A 22,190-nucleotide genomic window follows, 5' to 3' on the forward strand; every position below is an offset into this window, starting at 1 on the left:
ATTTAGCTGGCAGTATTGGCGCTCGCTGTATTGCAGTAGTTCGAGTAACGAAGATTTTTGTGAAGTAAGTGATGCATGAAAGGTATAGGTTATTGTTCGTCAGGGCCACTCTTTTGTAGGGATTACTGAAAGCCAGACTGCGTTGCGCTGAGAATATTGTGTGTCAGTTTAGTGTTGATCAGAATAGGCAAAGAGCGAAATGTCTGAGTACATTCAGTTTTGCTCAGCTGCTTGAAAAGCAAATAACGTAAGGGGTTTATCAGCACAGCAATTCATTAATTTTTCTATGGGGACATTACACAGTGGGGGTTAACCTGCTGAGGACATTATATCGTATAAGATTTAGGGTTAATACACTCTGAGACAAAAATAATGACGCACCACAAAGGAGTAACCCGAATGGGACAGAAATCGGTAGGTGTCATGTATACAGACAAACAAAAGATTACAATTTCAGAAAAATTTGGTGATTTATTCAAGAGAAAGAGCTTCACAAATTAAGCAAAGCAATAAAGTGTTTGTCCACATCTGGGCATTATGCAAGCAGTTATACGGCTTGGAATTGATTGGCAGACTTGTTTTATGTCCTCCTGATGGACATTGTGCCAAATTCTGTCCCGCTGGCGCGTAATAGTGTCAAAATCCCGAGCAGGTTGGAGGGCCCTGCCCATAATGCTGCAAACGGTCTCAATTGGAGAGAGATCCGGAGACTTTGCTGGCTAAGGTAGGCTGTGGCAAGAAACTCTCCCCATACGACGGCGGCCATTGTCTTGCTGAAATGTAAGCCCAGGATGGCTTTCCACGAAGGATAATAAAACTGAGCGTAGAATATCTTCGACGTGCGCTATAAGGGTGACGAGGATGACAACCAAAGTGGCCCTCCTTGGCAACCCGGACCACCACATCCGGTTGTCAGTCTGTTATCCCACCGATGTCTGGGACTTCTCCAGAAAAGTCTTCGGCCTGGAATCTCAGTGACTGGAGCAGAATTTGCTTCAGTGAGGAGCCCAGTTTGAAATAAGACCGAATGACCAGTGATGTGTCCGGACAGTGGCGGGATATCATCCTGAACGTCGCCCGCCATACAGCCCACAAGCGGGAGTGATGGCCTCGAATTCCATTCATTTTCATAGTACGATACCTTTAGTTGTCATCGGCTGCACCCTTATGGCACAGCGCTACGTCGACGACACTGTACAGCCCGTTTTGTTGCTGTTCATGGCAAGTCATTCTGGGCTTACATTTGGGCAAGGTAATGCCCTTCCACATACGGCAAGAGCTTCTGCTACCATGGTCAGCAAGGTTGCCAGATTCCTCCCCAAATCAGAGAAAGTTTGGAACATTGTGGGCAGTGCGTTCCAACCATCTCGGGATTTTGATGATCTAATGCACCAATTGCACAGGATTTGACACGATATCCCGCAAAAGGGCTAGATGTGGTCCAACGTCTTACTGACTTTCTCAATTTGTGAAGCTTTCTTTCTTGAATAAATCGTGCAATTTTCCTAGAATTGTAACCATTTATTTGTCTGTACATGTACATCACCGATTTCCATCCCATTTGTATAGTTCCTTCCTGGTGGGTCGGTTTTCTTGTCTTAGAGTATATAAAGAAGTGATAGGAAATGTAACGATCACTTGAACGCAGTATTTCTGAGGACGAACTTTCCCTGTGTTATTGTAAATGAATTAGTCTCTGGGTGCAAGAATGGGACTGCCAGTCCCACAGTCTGTTATCCATGAAAGAAATTAAAAACCGTCCTTACAGCCAGACGATAATTTATTTACGACTGGAAATCATCACAGTGCTGCATCCCCACCATCCACGACGATGGAATGTCGAAATGAATGGAAGACCTGAATTTGTTCTAAAGATTCTGAGTGAGTGTGGTACATCTGTAAAGGAAAGTGATCTGGTCTTCAAATTTTATATTATACCCAAACAGTGTATTACTGAATATCGCTTCTTTACCATAACTGTATCTACACTCCTGGAAATGGAAAAAAGAACACATTGACACCGGTGTGTCAGACCCACCATACTTGCTCCGGACATTGCGAGAGAGCTGTACAAGCAATGATCACACGCACGGCACAGCGGACACACCAGGAACCGCGGTGTTGGCCGTCGAATGGCGCTAGCTGCGCAGCATTTGTGCACCGCCGCCGTCAGTGTCAGCCAGTTTGCCGTGGCATACGGAGCTCCATCGCAGTCTTTAACACTGGTAGCATGCCGCGACAGCGTGCACGTGAACCGTATGTGCAGTTGACGGACTTTGAGCGAGGGCGTATAGTGGGCATGCGGGAGGCCGGGTGGACGTACCGCCGAATTGCTCAACACGTGGGGCGAGAGGTCTCCACAGTACATCGATGTTGTCGCCAGTGGTCGGCGGAAGGTGCACGTGCCCGTCGACCTGGGACCGGACCGCAGCGACGCACGGATGCACGCCAAGACCGTAGGATCCTACGCAGTGCCGTAGGGGACCGCACCGCCACTTCCCAGCAAATTAGGGACACTGTTGCTCCTGGGGTATCGGCGAGGACCATTCGCAACCGTCTCCATGAAGCTGGGCTACGGTCCCGCACACCGTTAGGCCGTCTTCCGCTCACGCTCCAACATCGTGCAGCCCGCCTCCAGTGGTGTCGCGACAGGCGTGAATGGAGGGACGAATGGTGACGTGTCGTCTTCAGCGATGAGATTCGCTTCTGCCTTGGTGCCAATGATGGTCGTATGCGTGTTTGGCACCGTGCAGGTGAGCGCCACAATCAGGACTGCATACGACCGAGGCACACAGGGCCAACACCCGGCATCATGGTGTGGGGAGCGATCTCCTACACTGGCCGTACACCACTGGTGATCGTCGAGGGGACACTGAATAGTGCACGGTACATCCAAACCGTCATCGAACCCATCGTTCTACCATTCCTAGACCGGCAAGGGAACTTGCTGTTCCAACAGGACAATGCACGTCCGCATGTATCCCGTGCCACCCAACGTGCTCTAGAAGGTGTAAGTCAACTACCCTGGCCAGCAAGATCTCCGGATCTGTCCCCCATTGAGCATGTTTGGGACTGGATGAAGCGTCGTCTCACGCGGTCTGCACGTCCAGCACGAACGCTGGTCCAACTGAGGCGCCAGGTGGAAATGGCATGGCAAGCCGTTCCACAGGACTACATCCAGCATCTCTACGATCGTCTCCATGGGAGAATAGCAGCCTGCATTGCTGCGAAAGGTGGATATACACTGTACTAGTGCCGACATTGTGCATGCTCTGTTGCCTGTGTCTATGTGCCTGTGGTTCTGCCAGTGTGATCATGTGATGTATCTGACCCCAGGAATGTGTCAATAAAGTTTCCCCTTCCTGGGACAATGAATTCACGGTGTTATTATTTCAATTTCCAGCAGTGTAATAACATCCGACTGCAACCACTAAAAACCTGTAATAGGAATTATAAAAACATCCCATATACGTTCATGTAAAAAATGTGGATACTTGTTTGTGTGTGTGTGTGTGTGTGTGTGTGTGTGTGTGTGTGTGTGTGTTTCACACAAGCAAATGGTTCAAATGGCTCTACGCACTATGGGACTTAACATCTGTCGTCAGTCCCCTAGACTTAGAACTACTTAAACCTAACTAACCTAACGACATCACACACATCCATACCCGAGGCAGGATTCGAACCTGCGACCGTAGCAGCAGCGCGGCTCCCAACTGAAGCGCCTAGAACCGTTCGGCCACAGCGGTCGGCTCCACGCATGCTTGCAACGTTATCTACACTCGACATTAATGTTGGAAATGTGATGATGTGGCCTGCCTCTAACAGCCAGACATTCCACACGAACGTTGCAGATGAACGTGCACACTACACGCACACACAGCAAATGTTCTCACTAGCACAATTGAAAGCATGTACAAAATTTTGTTCTCACTACGCTTCTCCTATAGATGACCGGGAACTGCATGTTTGTGTTGTCCTCATCATTTCAGCATCATTCGGTATAGTGGTGGCACTTGATAGTGCAAAGATTCGGAATTTGCACGGGTACTGATAATTGCTCAGTTGTGAGTGCCCCGCAAATCAAATATCATCATCATCACCGCCATCTTTGTCCAGTACACAGAAGATACTGCGTGGTCGTGGGTCTGTAGGCTCCTGATAGCACTCAGATGTTTTACAAGGAGGGTCGCCTCAATTTTAATCAACTGTTTGGCCTTAGGCGACGAGTTTTTATATTCTCTAGGAAATGCCATGATGCATTTTATTTATCATGAGAACTGCTCTTGTGGTATGAATGCCATTCGCAATCACAATCACTTTTTGAAAAAGTTACACATAATTAAAGTAGAATATCATCTGAACTGTTTAGAAGGAACACAATGTACAGGGTGGTGATAATTAAACTTTCGCTTTAGCCAGTGTAGACAGAAAACTATTTAGTATAAGGGTGCACAATTTTATAGCAATGGTGTTCAGACTATGCGCTACAGAATTTTTGGCAGTAATAGTGTTACTGTAAGGTTGAACCACGTAGAAGGGGATTCTATCATTAATTTATTTTGAAAGGCTAATTTCATTGTCTCATTACAGTCCAGCATTAGCTTCGGCTGCCTGTAATTTTCTCGTCCCACGGTCTCGTAACAGCAAGTGAGCACTGGGGTGGGCAACCTCGACCACGCGCCTCCCTCGTGTGCTGACGAGGTAATGCAGCCTAGGCGACTCTGATCAGCCCACGCTTCAGAATTTTCCATGCTACCCCCGTGGCTTTCACGGATTCTGACCAATCAGGGCGAAGCCGCTTGGTCGTGCTGAATGTACCCCGCCGCCCATTGGCGAAGCTCTCTCTCTGGCGCGCGCCCTGTAGCTGTGAACACCACCTGCCTCTCCCGGTGCTGCCGCGCCGTACTCTTTGTTTCAGTAGCTGTCACGCCATTCGGACTTGTCCGAATGGCAGACACCAAATTTCATTAACTTTGCGAACTACGTTTCGCCCGCCACTACACTCTGGCTCACCCTTGCCTCCATAGGCCTGACTTATGTGGCCCATTTGAATGCATTTTCCGCCAATAAATGGTCTCTTAACTAAAATTGTCTTAACACAGGGTGATTCAAAAAGAATACCACAACTTTAAAAATGTGTATTTAATGAAAGAAACATAATATAAACTTCTGTTATACATCATTACAAAGAGCATTTAAAAAGGTTTTTTTTCACTCAAAAACAAGTTCAGAGATGTTCAATATGGCCCCCTCCAGACACTCGAGCAATGTCAACCCGATACTCCAACTCGTTCCACACTCTCTGTAGCATATCAGGCGTAACAGTTTGGATAGCCGCTGTTATTTCTCGTTTCAAATCATCAATGGTGGCTGGGAGAGGTGGCCGAAACACCATATCCTTAACATACCCCCATAAGAAAAAATCGCAGGGGGTAAGATCAGGGCTTCTTGGAGGCCAGTGATGAAGTGCTCTGTCACGGGCTGCCTGGCGGCCGATCCATCGCCTCGGGTAGTTGACGTTCAGGTTTCATAACTAACCTTTTTCGTAGGACACTCCATACAGTTGATTGTGGAATTTACAGCTCTCTGCTAGCTCTGCGAGTCGATTTTCCTGGGCTGCGAACAAATGCTTGCTGGATGCGTGCTACATTTTCATCACTCGTTCTCGGCCGTCCACAACTTTTCCCTTTGCACAAACACCCATTCTCTGTAAACTGTTTATACCAACGTTTAATACACCACCTATCAGGAGGTTTAACACCATACTTCGTTCGAAATGCACGCTGAACAACTGTCGCCGATTCACTTCTGTCGTACTCAATAACACAAAAAGCTTTCTGTTGAGCGGTCGCCATCTTAGCATCAACTGACGCTGACGCCTAGTCAACAGCGCCTCAAGCGAACAAATGTACAACTAAATGAAACTTTATAGCTCCCTTAATTCGCCGACAGATAGTGCTTAGCTCTGCCTTTTGTCGTTGCAGAGTTTTAAATTCCTAAAGTTGTGGTATTCTTTTTGAATCACCCTATAGTTTATTCCCGGCCACCACCTTCTGCTCCAGTGATCCTGTACATTACCGTCATGACTTGCCTTTAGGCGCAGGTAGTGGTGCGGCAGTGTAGGGTTGACACACGGCATCAGTGTGTGTTACAACTGTAGGCAGTCAACATGGGTGTAGCCAAGGTGGGCCGGGTTTTACACGTAAAGCTGTTTAATCAAAACAGCAGCAGTAGCGCTGCTGTTCTTTTCGAGTATGGACGCACTGCTCGTGATCCGAACAGCCAATGGGAAGCGAGGAAACGTCTTTCTGAGCCGTTCCACGTGGTCGACCACACACCCAGCGCTTAATCACAACGCAGTATCTTCCACCCAGCTGAGTTTACCCCAATATTGTGTAACATATATCTCATTATTTGGCTGGAATGACCGTCTCCCAACAAACCAACAATATGTTTCAGATTGGGCAGAGTTCAGTGTAGCACCAATTGGCCAAAACATTACAGCCTGGAGATCATCCATGATCATTGTTGATTCTACCAGGTAGCGAATGAAGAATTCATGAATAGGAAATTTCTATGATTGTGTGGTCTTGTGGTGACATGAATGAATCAATTCTTCTTGAGCTTTCGTTTGGCTACTGTGGGGCCATTATACTACAGGCTGCCATGCTGGGCAGTGTAATCACTGAAGGATCTCCTTCTCCTGTGTCTTTGTTTTGATTTTCTTTTCTTCGATTTCGCGTAAAGGGGCAAGGGGGGAGGGAGGGGGGAGGGGGGGGGGAAGTGCATGGCGAACTGGCAGCGATTCGTGGCATGTTATCAGACAGAAATTTGCGCAATGTTATACAATGATGGCAAAATGTAGAAATCAAATAAAGCTACAACAGTGCCTTGGAAACTCACAAGGAGGATGTCTATATGATTCAGCACACTGAAATGAAACGAATAAAGTCAGTGGGGACAAAATCGACAAATATGCTATCATGTCTGTCTTATATACAAAGCAGAGTGTATACAGGTATGGTGTATGTTCAGGATCTCCTCCCAAAGACCTGGATCGATTTCAACCCAATTTGGCACAGAGACACCAGGTCTCATGGATGTCAGTTCTGTGGGGTTTATAACCTCCTAGCTCCAATAGGAACAGAGAAAACGGGTTTTTGGAGTCATTGGGATATATGCTACTCTACAGGATAGACATTTTGAGTGGGAAATCGACTTGCTTTGCAGCACTGTCTACACGCCAGGGGCAAGAGACTGTTTACCGGGCCCCGACATGTCAGCTGCCGTGAGTGACAGATATGCTACGTTGGTAGCTTTATCGTACATGTCAGTGGCAAATAAATGATCTTGAGGTCACTGACATGTAGCCTGCCCTGCATGGAAGGTGTGTAGTGGGAGTAGGTTCGACCTGCTTCAGTGAACTGTACTGCAAGGGCTACATGGGCATGGCTGAGGACAGGTTGAGATAGATAGAAGAGTGGATGGACAGAATGAGGGGGAGGCAGACTGAGAGAGGGAAGGAGGGGAAGATGTATGAAGCAGGCGAATGGTGTAGAGGGTGGTGGGCAGGAAGAAAAGGAAGAGAGAGGCAGAGGTTGAAAGAGAGAGGGAGAAGGGAGGAAGATATGGTTAGAGAGAGGGGGTGGAGAAAATGGAAAAAGAGATGGGGAGGAGGAGATGAAGAGGAAACAGATAGATAGAGGTGGGAGGATGAGGTGGACAGGTAGATGGAGGAACAAGTAGACACAGTGATGGTGAGTGGGAGGTGTGGTAATACAGGATACATGTGTTGAGCGCATATGCGAGTGAAGCAATAAAATAAGCTGTTGAGTGTTGTGTCTAGACAAGACAGCCTAGACACAATGAGAGGAAGCCGAAAGGCACGCGCTTAAACTCACGCAGGCTGGCGTGAGGTCTGAAACAGGATACGTAATGAATGCTATAAAGAAAAGTACGTAGCTTCTGGAATACTTAACTTTAATCCACAATTGGTGAACATTGGTCTTGTTGATACAGTATTATCATCTCAATATAACTTTGTGATGGCGCCTTGCTAGGTCGTAGCAATTGACTTACCTGAAGGCTATGCTAACTATCGCCTCGGCAAATGAGAGAGTCTTCGTCAGTGTAGCATCGCTAGTAAAGTCCGCGGTACAACTGGGGCGAGTGCCAGTACGTCTCTCTAGACCTGCCGTGTGGTGGCGCTCGGTCTGCTATCACTGACAGTGGCGACACGCTGGTCCGACGTATACTAACGGACCGCGGCCGATTTAAAGGCTACCACCTAGCAAGTGTGGTGTCTGGCGGTGACACCACATTGAGAAACACTGCAGTCCAATTGAATGCACCTTCCACTTTTCGATAACGTAATCTTGTGAGTGTTTTTCATACTGGGATGTCTCGATATGCGTCGGTACTTACGTCTCCTTCCTGTGACACACGTGTTCCCCCAGCAGTGTGGACGATGACGTAGACGCCGCCGCAGCTGCCACCGCCAGCGTCGCCCACAGCCACGTGGCCATTACGTGGCGCCTGCAACAACAACACAGGGAAACTAGAGCCAAAGCAAGTGATCTGTTAGTGGCTGCCGTCTGCTATACCTGTGGACAGTAGCAAGATACGATGACGGTCTCTCAGTGGGGATCACTGCACGTCTGTAGCGTCAACAATCTACAAACCGAAGGTTTTGCAGACAGCAGAAGACACAAAAACTGAGCACTTTTTCTATTCTGCAACAGCCACCTACATATCTGTATTTGAAGCAATAAAAGTAACGCCAATGCAAAAAATTTAGAGCTAGCATCCAACTTATGTTACCTTTTTCAGCTGCTCATCACAAACACAGAAACACACAATGTTTATCAGTATCGAGTGAAAAAGTAAAATATAACGGAATAAAACTAAAAAGCGACTTTTGCTTCAATTGTAGATGAATCTAGTAGGTGGTATACCCCGAAATTTTTTAGGCATTGCAGCACGATTACAAAAACGAGATGACGTAGTAGCTGGTTTGTAATGGTGTCCGGAAAGATATGGGCCGTTGACTTGTGGACACCAGAGGTTTGCGGACACGTAAGGTTACGTAACAACGCACAGCGCAGTAGCGGCTGCAGAATGTGTTCTTTAAGCTACAAGCAGCAGTCATTCGGAGGTCGCTCCCGCGTGATTAACACGTTGCACATTTAATAACTGATGTATTACCGGTCTGAAAGGAAGCCTGTCATCTGGTTCGAGGACGGGCGCTAGTCACAAGCGAGTAGTATTACCAGTGTCATCGATTAACATCTTGGTTAATAAAGTTCTTTATTTGTTCTCCATGTAGCACTAAAAACTTGGACACATATTTAAAAAAAATTAGATAATTTTTCTGTCAGGTGAACTAACAATTAGTGTGATAGTCCCTTTCTCTTTAAACGTCACTGATGCACAGACGTACGAAGCCGAATTTACCACGCGGTAGCAAGCTCTCAGGTCAGGTGACTGCTGTGTGTAGGCTAGACAGCAGTACTTACATCCGCTACCACACTGTGTACTGTTACGTGACCTTACATCTCAAGTGTTGCGTGAAAGTCGCTCTGGTGGAAACACCACACCCTGCGCTCACTTTACTTCCAAATTCCTAGTGCCACTACCACTGTGGAAAACTACCAAGGTCAGCCCGTCCGCTCATTACAGCGGTTGCAGGTATCGTAAATTTGGAGAATCCAGAGAGGGTGTTTCTTCGATCACTGCAATGGGAAGATGCGTTCGAAGAATGGAGACGTGTTTTAAGTGTGCGAACATCTCTGTGGACCACCTGACGATGCAGCTCTGGAAATAAATAAGCAAATGGAGAGGCAGAAGAAGAACGCTCGAGAAGTTACTGCGCAGTTATGCGAGATACGCGTGGGTGAAATAGCGAATCTTCATAGTAAAGGTTGTGATTTTACTACTGTACTACCTCACTCGGAAAATATGAAGAGGATCATGCGTTACCTCCTACTGCTGATTCTAGGATTAATAGAAGTGTTTGTCCAATAATTAGTGGTGAAATTAAATTTATTGCTACAGATGGTCCGGTATTTCCTAATAAGGTTAATAATAAATGTCCGGCAATTGTGTTTGCTGCTTGAAATTTATCTTCCCGAAGATATCTTAAAATGGCCGATGACAGTAGTTCTCACCTATAAGACGATAGATCACAGAAGAAGATAGTCATTTTTTCTGGAAGTAAAAGAAAAGATAGCTTACAAACATCTTCCTATTTTTATGGCTGGAACATTTCAGAGCGGCATCAAGCAGTCTGCACAAATCTACGAGGGTTGACTGAAAATTAATGCCTCCACCTTCGTAACTCTTCAACAGTTGGCAGCATTGGTATGCGGCAGGTACTCGTTTGTTCCGTAGCCTCTCCTCTACAGCTCCAGTTGGCGTGAAGCCTCAGCATTGAACGGCTGTGTTGTTACACTGTAAAGTATGGAACCGTGCGCAGGCGGTCGTCCAATGCGATTTAGTCAACGTGCAGTCATTGAATTCTTGACAGCAGAAGGTGTCACCCCAAAGGAGATTCATCAGAGAATGAAAGCAGTTTGTGGTGATTGTGTTGATGTGAGTACTGTGCCTCGTTGGGCGAGTAAGTTTAAAGATGTTGAGGCTGGAACATCTGACCCGCGTGACAAACAAAGAGTTGCTCGTCTTGTTACAGCAACCGCCGAGTTTCACAAGCAAAATGTTGGCAGATTGATTCGCGACGATCGTCGTGTCAGTCAGAGAGAAACTGCAAGCACAATCGACGGCTAACAAGGGTCCGAAAGGAAAAGGGAAATGTTTCCCTGCAGCATGACAATGCCAAACAACACACTCCACGTGCCACCGCAGCAGAACTTCAGAGACTGAATTTCACCACCGTACAGCACCCTCCATTCAGTACAGATTTAGCACCGACTGACTTCCATCTATTCCTGATAATGAAAGACGATTATGCTTCTGATGAACACGTTGAGAGAACTGTGAGACTGTGGTTGCGGAAACAGAGTGTCGACTTCTTTCGTGACGGCTTCAGAAAACTTGTTGATCGTTGGCAAATGGCTCAGAGCACTATGGGACTTAACTGCCGAGGTCATCAGTACTCTAGAACTACTTAAACCTAACTAACCTAAGGACATCACACACATCCATGCCCGAGGCAGGATTCGAACCTGCGACCGCAATGGTCGCGCGGTTCCAGACTGTAGTGCCTAGAACCGCTCAGCCACTCTGGCCACCTCGTTGGCAGAAACGTATCCAATTGGCTGGCGATTATGTGGAAAAGTGAATATTGGTAATTAAAGATTACATTGTAAGCATTATTTCTGCGTTCGATTTATTAAAATATTCCCATCCAAACCCAATTAACGAAGGTGGAGGCATTACTTATTCAACCCTCGTACACCGTAAAGGCGGACTTAGGAGGCCCGAGTGACGGAACAGATATACTTCCTATTGTATTTGCTCCCCCTCCATAATTACAAGAAAGAAACTTGTTTCGTCTGATTAGACAAACAGTTCGTCAGTGGTATCCAGGAAAAGTGTCTTTCTTGAGTGAGGCAGATGCGATATCTGCCCTTCGTGGAGTTTTCCCCACAAGAGAAATAAGTGAATGTTATGTCCGTATCAAGAAGAGTTTATGGAGAAAAGTTCAAGGTGTCGGTCTGACTGACGAGTACCATCAGAACGAAACTTTGTGACTTCACGTCAGCACGTGAGCCGCGCTGGCATTTGTAAAACGGGTGGCTGTAGTGATGGATGTGTTGACATTGATGTCCAGTCTCCTGACAACGAAAGCCTCTCTCAGTTTTTGACTACTTTGTGGATACCTGGCTCCAGAACGATGATATCCACATCGCAGTGTGGAACAGCTGCGGGAAAAGGCACCTGGCGACCAATGCTGTTGAAGGGTTGCTCAACAAAATAAATAATATTATTCAAAACCTTCGTCCTAGAATCAGCTATATTGTTGAATGCTTGAAGAAGCAAGTGGAGCTCACAAATTGCATGGGAGATGAAGCTCGAAAGGAAGGCGTAAAAGAAAAAGTATTTGATACTGGATGACGCGATAAAGGCAACTGTAAACGTTTATAAAAATACTGGCGGCATTGAGTACTGCTTGCAAGCCGTTGTCCACATTCAAAAACTCGACTATGGTCTATTCGCAAATAATATATTAAAAAGCTATGAAAGCCACTGAATCCTCGCAAATTTATGTGGTCTAAATTATTAATTATATTGGAAAAGCATTATCACCGTTAATTTTATGTTATATTAATAAATTAACTGTAATACAAATAATGAATCCTATGTAAAAGGTGTATGGATGTTTCGTCGCTGATGCTGGTATTTTTCCAGTGTGAGTAAAGAGTTCTAAAAATAAATGTGACACAATTTTCAGAAATTGTGTTTGTTTCCCATTTACCTTAACTCTTCCCTCGAAGTGGTCCACTCGTTAACCATTATTAAAGGTATATTTTTCCTAGTTTTTGATTCCAATAATAATTGTTTATATGGTTATATACAGTTTTTTAGTCTCGGTTTAACTTGATCTTGTGCTTGTTCCTTATGCCCAGTTTCCTGAAGTTACACTCTTATGTTCCATGTTAGATGAGTCGAGAGGATCACTGCCACCACGAAATTGCTGTCAAAAATGACATGGTGGTGTTTAACATCAAAAGAGCAAATTGCTCAAATTATAGTTCATGTTTCATAGTCTTTAAACTAGGCTTTGTCTGGCCTTATGATATGCCTGAAATAGCAGTATATGTACTCCGTATGCCTTCGTATTATACATTTGAAACAAAACAAAAATCTACCTTGTCAGCCCACGGCGTGACCGAGCGGTTCTACGCGCTTCAGTTTGGAACCGCGCGACCGCTACGGTCGCAGGTTCGAATCCTCCCTCGGGCATGGATATGTGTGATGTCCTTGGGTTAGTTAGGTTTAAGTACTAGGTTCTAGGGGACTGATGACCTCAGATGTTAAGTCCCATTGTGCTCATAGCCATTTGAACCTACTTTATCAGATATATTTTTTTGAATTGCATTTCAATCCAAAATTATTGGGTAGCATAATTAGCGTAATTATTTTTAAGACTTCGGAATGTGGTTAATAAAAGATTCTCTGGGACATCGCTTTCACTTTAAATATTAAAACACGATTTTAGCGGCCGACCGGACTGACCGAGCGGTTCTAGGCGCGTCAGTCTGGAACCGCGCAATCGGTACGGTCGCAGGTTCGAATCCTGCCTCGGGCATGGATGTTTGTGATGTCCCAGGGTTAGTTAAGTTTAAGTAGTTCTAAGTTCTAGGGGACTGATGACCTCAGAAGTCCCATAGTGCTCAGAGCCATTTTTGAACAATTTTAGCGTGTTCAATTAAAGCGCAGCAATATTCCAGATTGGAGCCACGAAAAATTCCTTTCACTTCGAATACTATGCGTACATCATATTTATACAAGAACTATTACTCTCATTCGAGAGGACGATGGTTCAAAACTCGCGTCCGGCCATCCTGATTTAGGTTTTCCGTGATTTCCCTAAATCGCTTTAGACATACGCCGGGATGGTTCCTCTGAAAGGGCACAGCCGACTTACTTCCCTAACCTGATGGTCCTGTCTCTCAAAACCAACCATCCAAGCTACTTTACTCTGTAAAATGCTCCTCAATGTCATGAAATTATCGTAAATGATTAAGGTATCTGGAAACCCAGCTGTATGAATACCTAGTTAAGTGCCGATCAAAATCGAAATCTGTGTACAATTAACAGTCCAATATAATTAGCTCGATAAAAGGTCGTGCCTGTCAATAAATATGCACTAGCTTGAAATATTTTTAATGGAAGTTAGGCATTCCAAATATCATGTAAATCATTCTGCTATTGTTTCTAGTTTGTGCTAAGCTTTTGGGGGCCGTAAAAACCATGAAATATTCAGACTTTTTTTAGTTTTTCGCTTAAACCTCGAAAACGATACAACCTACAGAAAATTTACAGAATACCAAAAGGAAAGAGCATAAAATTTCGCTTAGAGAAACCTACTTAAAAGTTAAAATCGCACGTCTGTAACGCAAAAACGGTGCTCCAAATGAAACGTGTTATGTATGAAAGATGTAGAGTATCAAACTGTGCTTAAGAAGACATCCTAAATTTAAAAACTCATTCACTACTTTGCAGAGATACAAATAAAAACGCGAAGACATTCGCAGCGGTAAATTCCTGTTAAGACTTTTTTGTGAAGTCAGATTACTTTTGAATGCCAGATCATCCACATTCGTCCAGATATTCAGATTTACGGGCAACTTCGTTTGGTACCTAACTAGGTAGTTATTTCCATTTATTGATTTAATTATTAAAGACGGTAGTTTTTAGTTTTTGTGTCAATTACTTATGTCTCTGATAATTACAAAAAAAATGGCTCTGAGCACTATGGGACTTAACATCTTAGGTCATCAGTCCCCTAGAACTTAGAACTACTTAAACCTAACTAACACACACAGCCATGCCATGCGACCGTAGCGGTCGCGCGGTTCCAGTCCGAAGCGCGTAGAACCGCTCGGCCACTGCGGCCGGCTGTGATAATTACACAAAGAATATCAAACAACAGGGAAAAAAGCATGGAAAATGCCCAGATAATTTTGGTGAGACAGTTTATGTTGATCGATAAGTAGCAAAACCACTCCGTTCACAGCCACTTGACATACTGAGTCAATAAAGGTGAATGGGCCGAAACGCCTTGCGGAATTTCAAAAGTCAAGTCAGACACCTTTCAGCCGTCTAATTTCCAAACTTATTTTATTTGGCTACCAGTTTCGGCTATTTACTACGCCGTCTTCAGACCCCTGAACGATGTGTGGGTAGATTCCACCTCGGTTCCGGTCAATACAGGTGCCGGCGTTACAGTACTAGTAGCATCTGTAGACTTCTGTTTGCTAAGGCCATCACTTCAACCATCAACTGCCGACTGCTAGATAAACCAGAACCGAGGTGAAATCTTTTTACACGTCTGTCAGGAGTTTGAAGATGGCGTAGTAAATCGCCGAAATTGGTAGCCAAATAAAATAAGTTTGGAAACTAGACGGCTGAAAGGTGTTCGATTTGACATGCTGTAGCGAACAGCCGACTCCCGCAACCATCTCTGAAAAGATGGACGTATAGAGAGTTGCGGAATTTCCGTGTACTCGTAACCATTGGTGCGCAAAATTATATTTTTGGTAACTTTACGATACCACCTGGTACGAATGAAGTTTCGGTAGTAGTCACACCTGTCAGGCCGTGCCTCCTTTTGGTATGGCGATTACAAAACTTTTAGTGTTTTTTATTGCATTCCGAATTATCTTTCTTTCAGGCACAACTTGCTTTATTCAGTGAGTTGAACGCTGCGCATGGTGAAGGCAGACACGAACGCTTTGCCATGTCCTCCGCCGGCCAGGAAGACAAAAAAACTGTACGGATGGAGCCGTCCTTCGGCACCCAGCCGAGCCCCCGCCCCCCCCCCCCCCCCCCCGAACACCCTGCCTCATGCCGCACACGTTGAGAAACACATGCTGCTTACACTTACACACACACACACACACACACACAGAGAGATACGTCCATATGCTAGGCTCACGCATCCGGTATACGGCGGTCGCTGGCTCTAAACGCAGCCAAAGTCACGTATCTTTCCTAACCAGGCAGCCAGAACAACATGGGGGTAGAGCAGTTCCAGTCCTGCCGACACTATATGTGAGCGGGGTGCGGTAGGGAATTTCCCTTGTCAGAAAGCTGTAGTAGATATAGGAAACCGGGTACACTATGTGATGGAAAGTATCCGGACACCTGGCTGAAAATCACAGGTTTGTGGCGCTCTCCATCGGTAATGCTGGAATTCAATATGGTATTGGCCCACTCTTAACCTTGATGACAGCTTCCACTCTCGCAGGCATACGTTCAGTCAGGTGGTGGAAGGTTTCCTCGGGGAATGGCAGCCCATTCTTCACGGAGTGCTGCACTGAGGAGAGGTGTCGATGTCGGTCGGTGAGGCCTGGCACGAAGTCGGCGTTCCAAAACATCCCAGAGGTGTTCTACAGGATTCAGGTGAGGACTCTGTGCAGGCCTGTCTATTGTAGGGATGTTATTGTCGTGTAACCACTCCGCCACACGCCATGCTCGATCGTGTTGGAAGATGCAATCGCCATCACTGAATTGCTCTTCAACAGTTGGAAGCAAGAATGTAGGCTTGTGCTGTGATAGTGCCGCGCAAACCAACACGTGCAAGCCCCCTCCATGAAAAACACGACCACACCATAACACCACCGCCTCCGAATTTTACTGTTGGCACTACACACGCTTGCAGATGACGTTCACAGGGCATTCGCCATACCCACACCCATGCCATCGGATCGCCACATTGTGTACCGTGATTCGTCACTCCATGCAACGTTTTTCCACTGTTCAATCGTCCAATGTTTACGCTCCTTACACTAAGCGAGGCGTCGTTTGGCATTTACGGCGTGATGTGTGGCTTATGAGTAACCGGAAGACTTCACGAGGCATTCAACCGTAACTCATCGTGCTGGGATCCAGACCAGACAAATGTTTTCAAGTGTGTGAGGAGTCCTAAGGGACCAAACTGCTGAGGTGATTGGTCCCTCGATTTACATGCTATTTAAACTTATACCAACTTATGCTAAGAACAAGAGACACACCCATGCCCGAGGGAGGACTCGATTCGCCGGCGGGAGGGGCCTAGCAGTCCGTGACATGGCACCTCAAACCGCGCGGCCACATGGCAACATAATCTGCAGGGGAGAGAAAATGACTGGGGTCAGCGACTACCGAATGAAATACTAAGAATCTAAAACTTCCTGGCAGATTAAAACTGTGTGCCCGGCCGAGACTCGAACTCGGGACCTTTGCCTTTCGCGGGCAAGTGCTCTACCATCTGAGCTACCGAAGCACGACTCACGCCCGGTACTCACAGCTTTACTTCTGCCAGTATCTCGTCTCCCACCTTCCAAACTTTACAGAAGCTCTCCTGCGAACCTTGCAGAACTAGCACTCCTGAAAGAAAGGATACTGCGGAGACATGGCTTAGCCACAGTCTGGAGGATGTTTCCAGAATGAGATTTTCACTCTGTAGCAGAGCACTTGTCCGCGAAAGGCAAAGGTCCCGAGTTCGAGTCTCGGTCGGGCACACAGTTTTAATCTGCCAGGAAGTTTCATATCAGCGCACACTCCGCTGCAGAGTAAAAATCTCATTCTGGACTAAGAATCTACATTGCGTTGGTGCAAGTGATCATGGAAGTGTGGACTTAAAGATGTAACGGTGGTTGATGGATTTACTTGCTACAGTGGAAACGCTGCTGGCGTGCTGTCCGACGCACAAGGAATCCAGCAGACTGGGTAGCGCCAAAGGGTGGTTGGCTTTCGGGTTCTGCTGAATAGGTCAGGTGTCCACTATACGCAGGAGGCGGCTACACGGGTAGCAGGGGCTGTGTTGCGTGGACTGGCAGGTTTTTTAGGTTAGAGGGTCTCGGGAAAACACAAGAAGGGCTTCAGTCACAAAGGGTGCAGGCCGAACACAGGAAGAACGTAGACACAGGAACCATCAGTGTAAATTGTGTCGTAGCTGTGTTGGGAAAGTACCAGAGCTCCAAACGCTAATAGAAAGCACTGATGCTCAAATCGTTACAGGCACTGAAAGCTGGCTAAAGCCGGATATAAGCTCAGCCGAAATTTTTGCGAAGAACATAACGGTGTTCCGAAAGGACAGGCTAAACACGGTTGGCGGTGGCGTGTTTGTTGCTGTTAGAAGTAGTTTATCTTGTCGCGAAATTGAAGTAAATATTTCCTGAGAGTTAATATGGGCAGAAGTCATTGTTGGCAACCGGAATAAAATAATAATTGGATCCTTTTACCGACCTCCCAATTCATATGGCACAGTTGCTGAAAGGTTCAAAGAAAACTTGAGTTTGATTTCAAACACGTAGCCGGCTCATACGATTATAGTTGGTGGTGACTTTAATTTACTTTTGATATGTTGGCGAAAATATTTAATTTCGGAGGTACGTGTAAAACATCGTCAGAAATTGTGCTAAACGCTTTCTCTGAAAATTATTTCGACCATTTATTTCATGAGTCCACGCGAGTAGTAAACGGTTGCGAAAACACACTTTTCTTAGCAACAAATAATCCTGAGTTAATAACGAGCGTCAAAACGGATACATGTATTAGTGAACACAGGGTTGTCGTATCGAGACTGAATACTGTAACCCCCAGATCCTCCAAAAATAAACGAAAATATAGCTATTCAAGAAAAGCAGATGAAAATTCACTTGACGCCTTCCTGAGAAACAATCTCCAGTCCTTCCATATTAATAATATACGTGTAGACCAGATGTGGCTTGAATTCAAAAATATAGTATCGGCAGCAATTGAGAGATTTGTACCGAGTAGATTAACAAACGACGGAGCTGATTCTCCTTGGTACACAAAACGGATCAGAACACTGTTGCCGAAACAACGAAATAAACATGCCAAATTTAAACAGACGCAAAATCCCCAAGATTGGCGATCTTTCACAGAAGCTCGAAATTTAACGCGGACTTAATTGCGAGACGCTTGTAGTAGTTTCCACAACGAACCTTTGTCTCGAAACCTGGCAGAAAATCCAAAGAGATTCTGGTCGTATGTGAAGTATGTTAGCGGAAAGAAACAGTCAATGCCTTCTCTGCGCGATGGCAATGGAGATACCATCGAAGACAGTGCTGCCAAGGCAGAGTTACTAAACACAGCCTTCCGAAATGCCTTCACAAAAGAAGACGAAGTAAATATTCCAGAATTCGAACCAAGAACAGCTGCCAACATGAGTAACGTAGAAACGAATATCCCAGGAGTTGTGAAGCAACTTAAATCACTCAATAAAACCAAGTTTTCTGGTCCGGACTGTATACCAGTTAAGTTCCTTTCAGAGCATGCTGATGCATTATCTCCATACTTAAAAATCATATACAACCGTTCGCTCTACGACAGATCCGTAAACAAGTTGCGTAGGTTACACCAATATTCAAGAAAGGTAGTAGGAGTAATGCATTAAATTACAAGCCCATACCATTAAGATTAGATGGGTAGACCACATAACTAATGAGGAGGTATTGAATGGAATTGGGGAGAAGAGGAGCTTGTGGCACAACTTGACTAGAAGAAGGGATCGGTTGATAGGACATGTTCTGAGACATCGAGGGACCACCAATTTAGTATTGGAGGGCAGCATGGAGGGTAAAAATCGTAGAGGGAGACCAAGAGATGAATACACTAAACAGATTCAGAAGGATGTAGGTTGCAGTAGGTACTGGGAGATGAAGAAGCTTGCACAGGATAGAGTAGTATGGAGAGCTGCATCAAACCAGTCTCAGGACTGAAGACCACAACAACAACAACCATTAACGTCGATATGCAGCAGGATTTTGGAACATACATAGTGATCGAATATTACGAATTACTTCGAAGAGCCGGCCGATGTGGCCATGCGGTTCTAGGCGCTTCAGTCCGAAACCGCGCTGCTGCTACGGTCGCAGGTTCGAATCCTACCTCGGGCATGGATGTGTGTGATGTCCTTAGGTTAGTTAGGTTTAAGTAGCTCTAAGTCTAGGGGACTGATGACCTCAGATGTTAAGTCCCATAGTGCTGAGAGCCATTTGAACCATTTTTACTTCGAAGAAAACGGTCTATTGACACACAGTCAACATGGATTCAGAAAACATCGTTCTTGTGAAACACGACTAGATCTTTATTCGCATGCAGTGCTGAGTGCTATTGACAAGGGATTTCAGATTGATTCCGTGTTTCTGGATTTCCGGAAGGCTTTTGACACTGTACCCCTCAAGCAGCTTGTAGTGAAACTGCGTGCTTATGGAATATCGTCTCTGACTGGATTTGTGATTTCCTGTCAGAGAGGTCACAGTTCGTAGTAATTAACGGAAAGTCATCGAGTAAAACAGAAGTGATTTCTGGCGTTCCCCAAGGTACTGTTATAGGCACTTTGCTGTTCCTTATCTTTATAAACAATTTAGGACACAGTCTGAGGAGCCGTCTTAGCTTGTTTGCAGATGACGCTGTTGTTTATCGACTAAGAAAGTCATCAGAAGATTAAAACAAACTGCAAAACGATTTAGGAAAGACATCTAAATGGTGCGATAATAGTCAGTTGACTCTAAATAACGAAAAGTGTGAGGTCATCCACGTGAGTGCTAAAAGGAATCGTTTAAACTTCGGTTACATGATGAATCAGTCAAATACAAAAGGCCCGAAATTCAGCTAAATACCTAGGAATTCCAATTACGAACAGTTTAAATTTGGAAGGAACACAGAAAATGTTGTGGGGAAGGCTAACCAAAGACTGCGTTTTATTGGCAGGACACTTAGAAAATGTAACGGACCTACTAAGGAGACTGCCTACTCTACGCTTGTCCGTTCTCTTCGTTCTCTTTTAGAATACTGCTGCGCGGTGTGGGATCCTTAGCAGACAGGATTGACGGAGTACATCGAAAAAGTTCAAAGAAGGGCAGCACGTTTTGTATTATCGCGAAATATGGGAGAGAGTGTCACTGAAGTGATACAGGATTTGGACTGGACATCATTAAAGCAAAGGCGTTTTTCGTTGCGACGGAATCTTCTCACGTAATTTCAATCACCAACTTTCTCCTCTGAATGCGAAAATATTTTGTTGACACCGACCTACATACGGAGAAACGATCACTGCGATAAAATAAGGGAAATCAAAGCTCGTACGGAAAGATATAGGCGTTCGTTCTTTCCGCACGCTATACGAGATTGGAATAATAGAGAATTGTGAAGGTGGTTCGATGAACCCTCTGCCAGGCACTTAAATGTGATTTGCAGAATATCCATGTAGATGCAGATGTAGACAAGGAATCCAGCACACTATGGTTGTTGACCGGCGTAGTATGAGGACGAATCTGTTAGGAGACAACCATCTACCAGTTAAATGCTCCAAAATAAATGAACAAACAGAGAACAAATTCTTTAGTGTTTGTGGTAGACTAGTAGCTGGGTAATTGCTTAAGTGTTTCAATGTAGTTTCCTAGTAGTAAAAATAGTTGTAGTTTTTTAACATTTAAAAAAAAACTAAGTATCTAAAATAAATAATTGCTACATAACTTATAACTATCCAAGGGAATGTGATTTGTTTGGCCTAAGTTAGTTTTTCAGATAACAGGCTGCAATTGTGAAAAATAAATAAATACATGAAAAATTCCCTGGCACACGAGGTGTCCGCAAATCTCCGCTTTCGACCAACGATAACTAGGTCAGTACATCCACAGGAGCTACGGATACGAGAATATGCTGATGAAGACCCACTTTTAAAATGTCACAGCGAATTGTACGTCGATCTCAGTAGTGACGATTGTTTCCGTCCATTTGTGGGCAGGACGCTACGTCAAAAATGTAGAACTCTATGCTCTGAGATGCCGAGAGGTAGTCTCAGTCGCCTAGGCAGGAAAGCATTTTTTCCACGGCACACATTGGTCCCTTTCTTGTAGACACAATGTGCGGGCAAAACAATAATAATATGAACACCATGCATTATAGTACATCTTGCAGCAAGTTGGCACGGAGCGAGGGCGGGGCGCAGCGGCTAGCACACTAATCTCGCATTCGGGAGGACGACGGCTGAAACCCGCGTCCGACCATCCGGATTTAGGTTTTCCGTCAGTTTCCCTAAGCCACGCAAGGCAAATGCCGGGATGGTTCTTTTGAAATGGCACAGCCGACTTTCTTCCCCATCACTCCCTAATCCGATGGGGCCGATGACCTCGCTGTTTGGTCCCCCCCCCCCCCCCAAAAAAAAAAAAAAAAAAAATCAACCAACAAACCAACCACCGTTACAAGTTGGCAGGACTGCACAGATCACGGTGCCACGTGTTTTAGGTTATCTTTCAGTATAATACGACGGTTAACACCAGGGATCGGCGAAGTGTGTGATCTCACAGACAACTCGTTGGTGCGCGGTAGGGGGGAGGATCTATGACGAAAACATTTGGACTGTTTAACGTTTCACGAGCGGCAGCGTCCACGGAATTAACAGCATACACAAAACATGGTACAACATTACCGACGAAGTGGAATAGTGGGCGGAAACCGAAGTTAACTGACAGAGTCCGACGAGCATCAAAAAA

The 22,190-nt window shown here is 45.3% G+C and overlaps 1 protein-coding gene across 1 annotated transcript in view; it reads right to left on the minus strand.

The window, feature by feature from the left end:
- Positions 1 to 22,190, minus strand: part of LOC126428126 (uncharacterized protein TP_0369-like) — a 235,149-nt gene that overhangs the window by 90,255 nt on the left and 122,704 nt on the right. The window contains exon 2 of the mRNA XM_050090030.1: positions 8,425 to 8,535. Within this exon, the coding sequence (XP_049945987.1) occupies positions 8,425 to 8,525 (101 nt within the window). The 5' untranslated portion in view covers positions 8,526 to 8,535. The remainder of the gene's footprint in view (positions 1 to 8,424; positions 8,536 to 22,190) is intronic.

Source organism: Schistocerca serialis, chromosome 12 (assembly GCF_023864345.2).
Source record: "Schistocerca serialis cubense isolate TAMUIC-IGC-003099 chromosome 12, iqSchSeri2.2, whole genome shotgun sequence".
Taxonomy (NCBI): Eukaryota; Metazoa; Arthropoda; class Insecta; order Orthoptera; family Acrididae; genus Schistocerca; species Schistocerca serialis.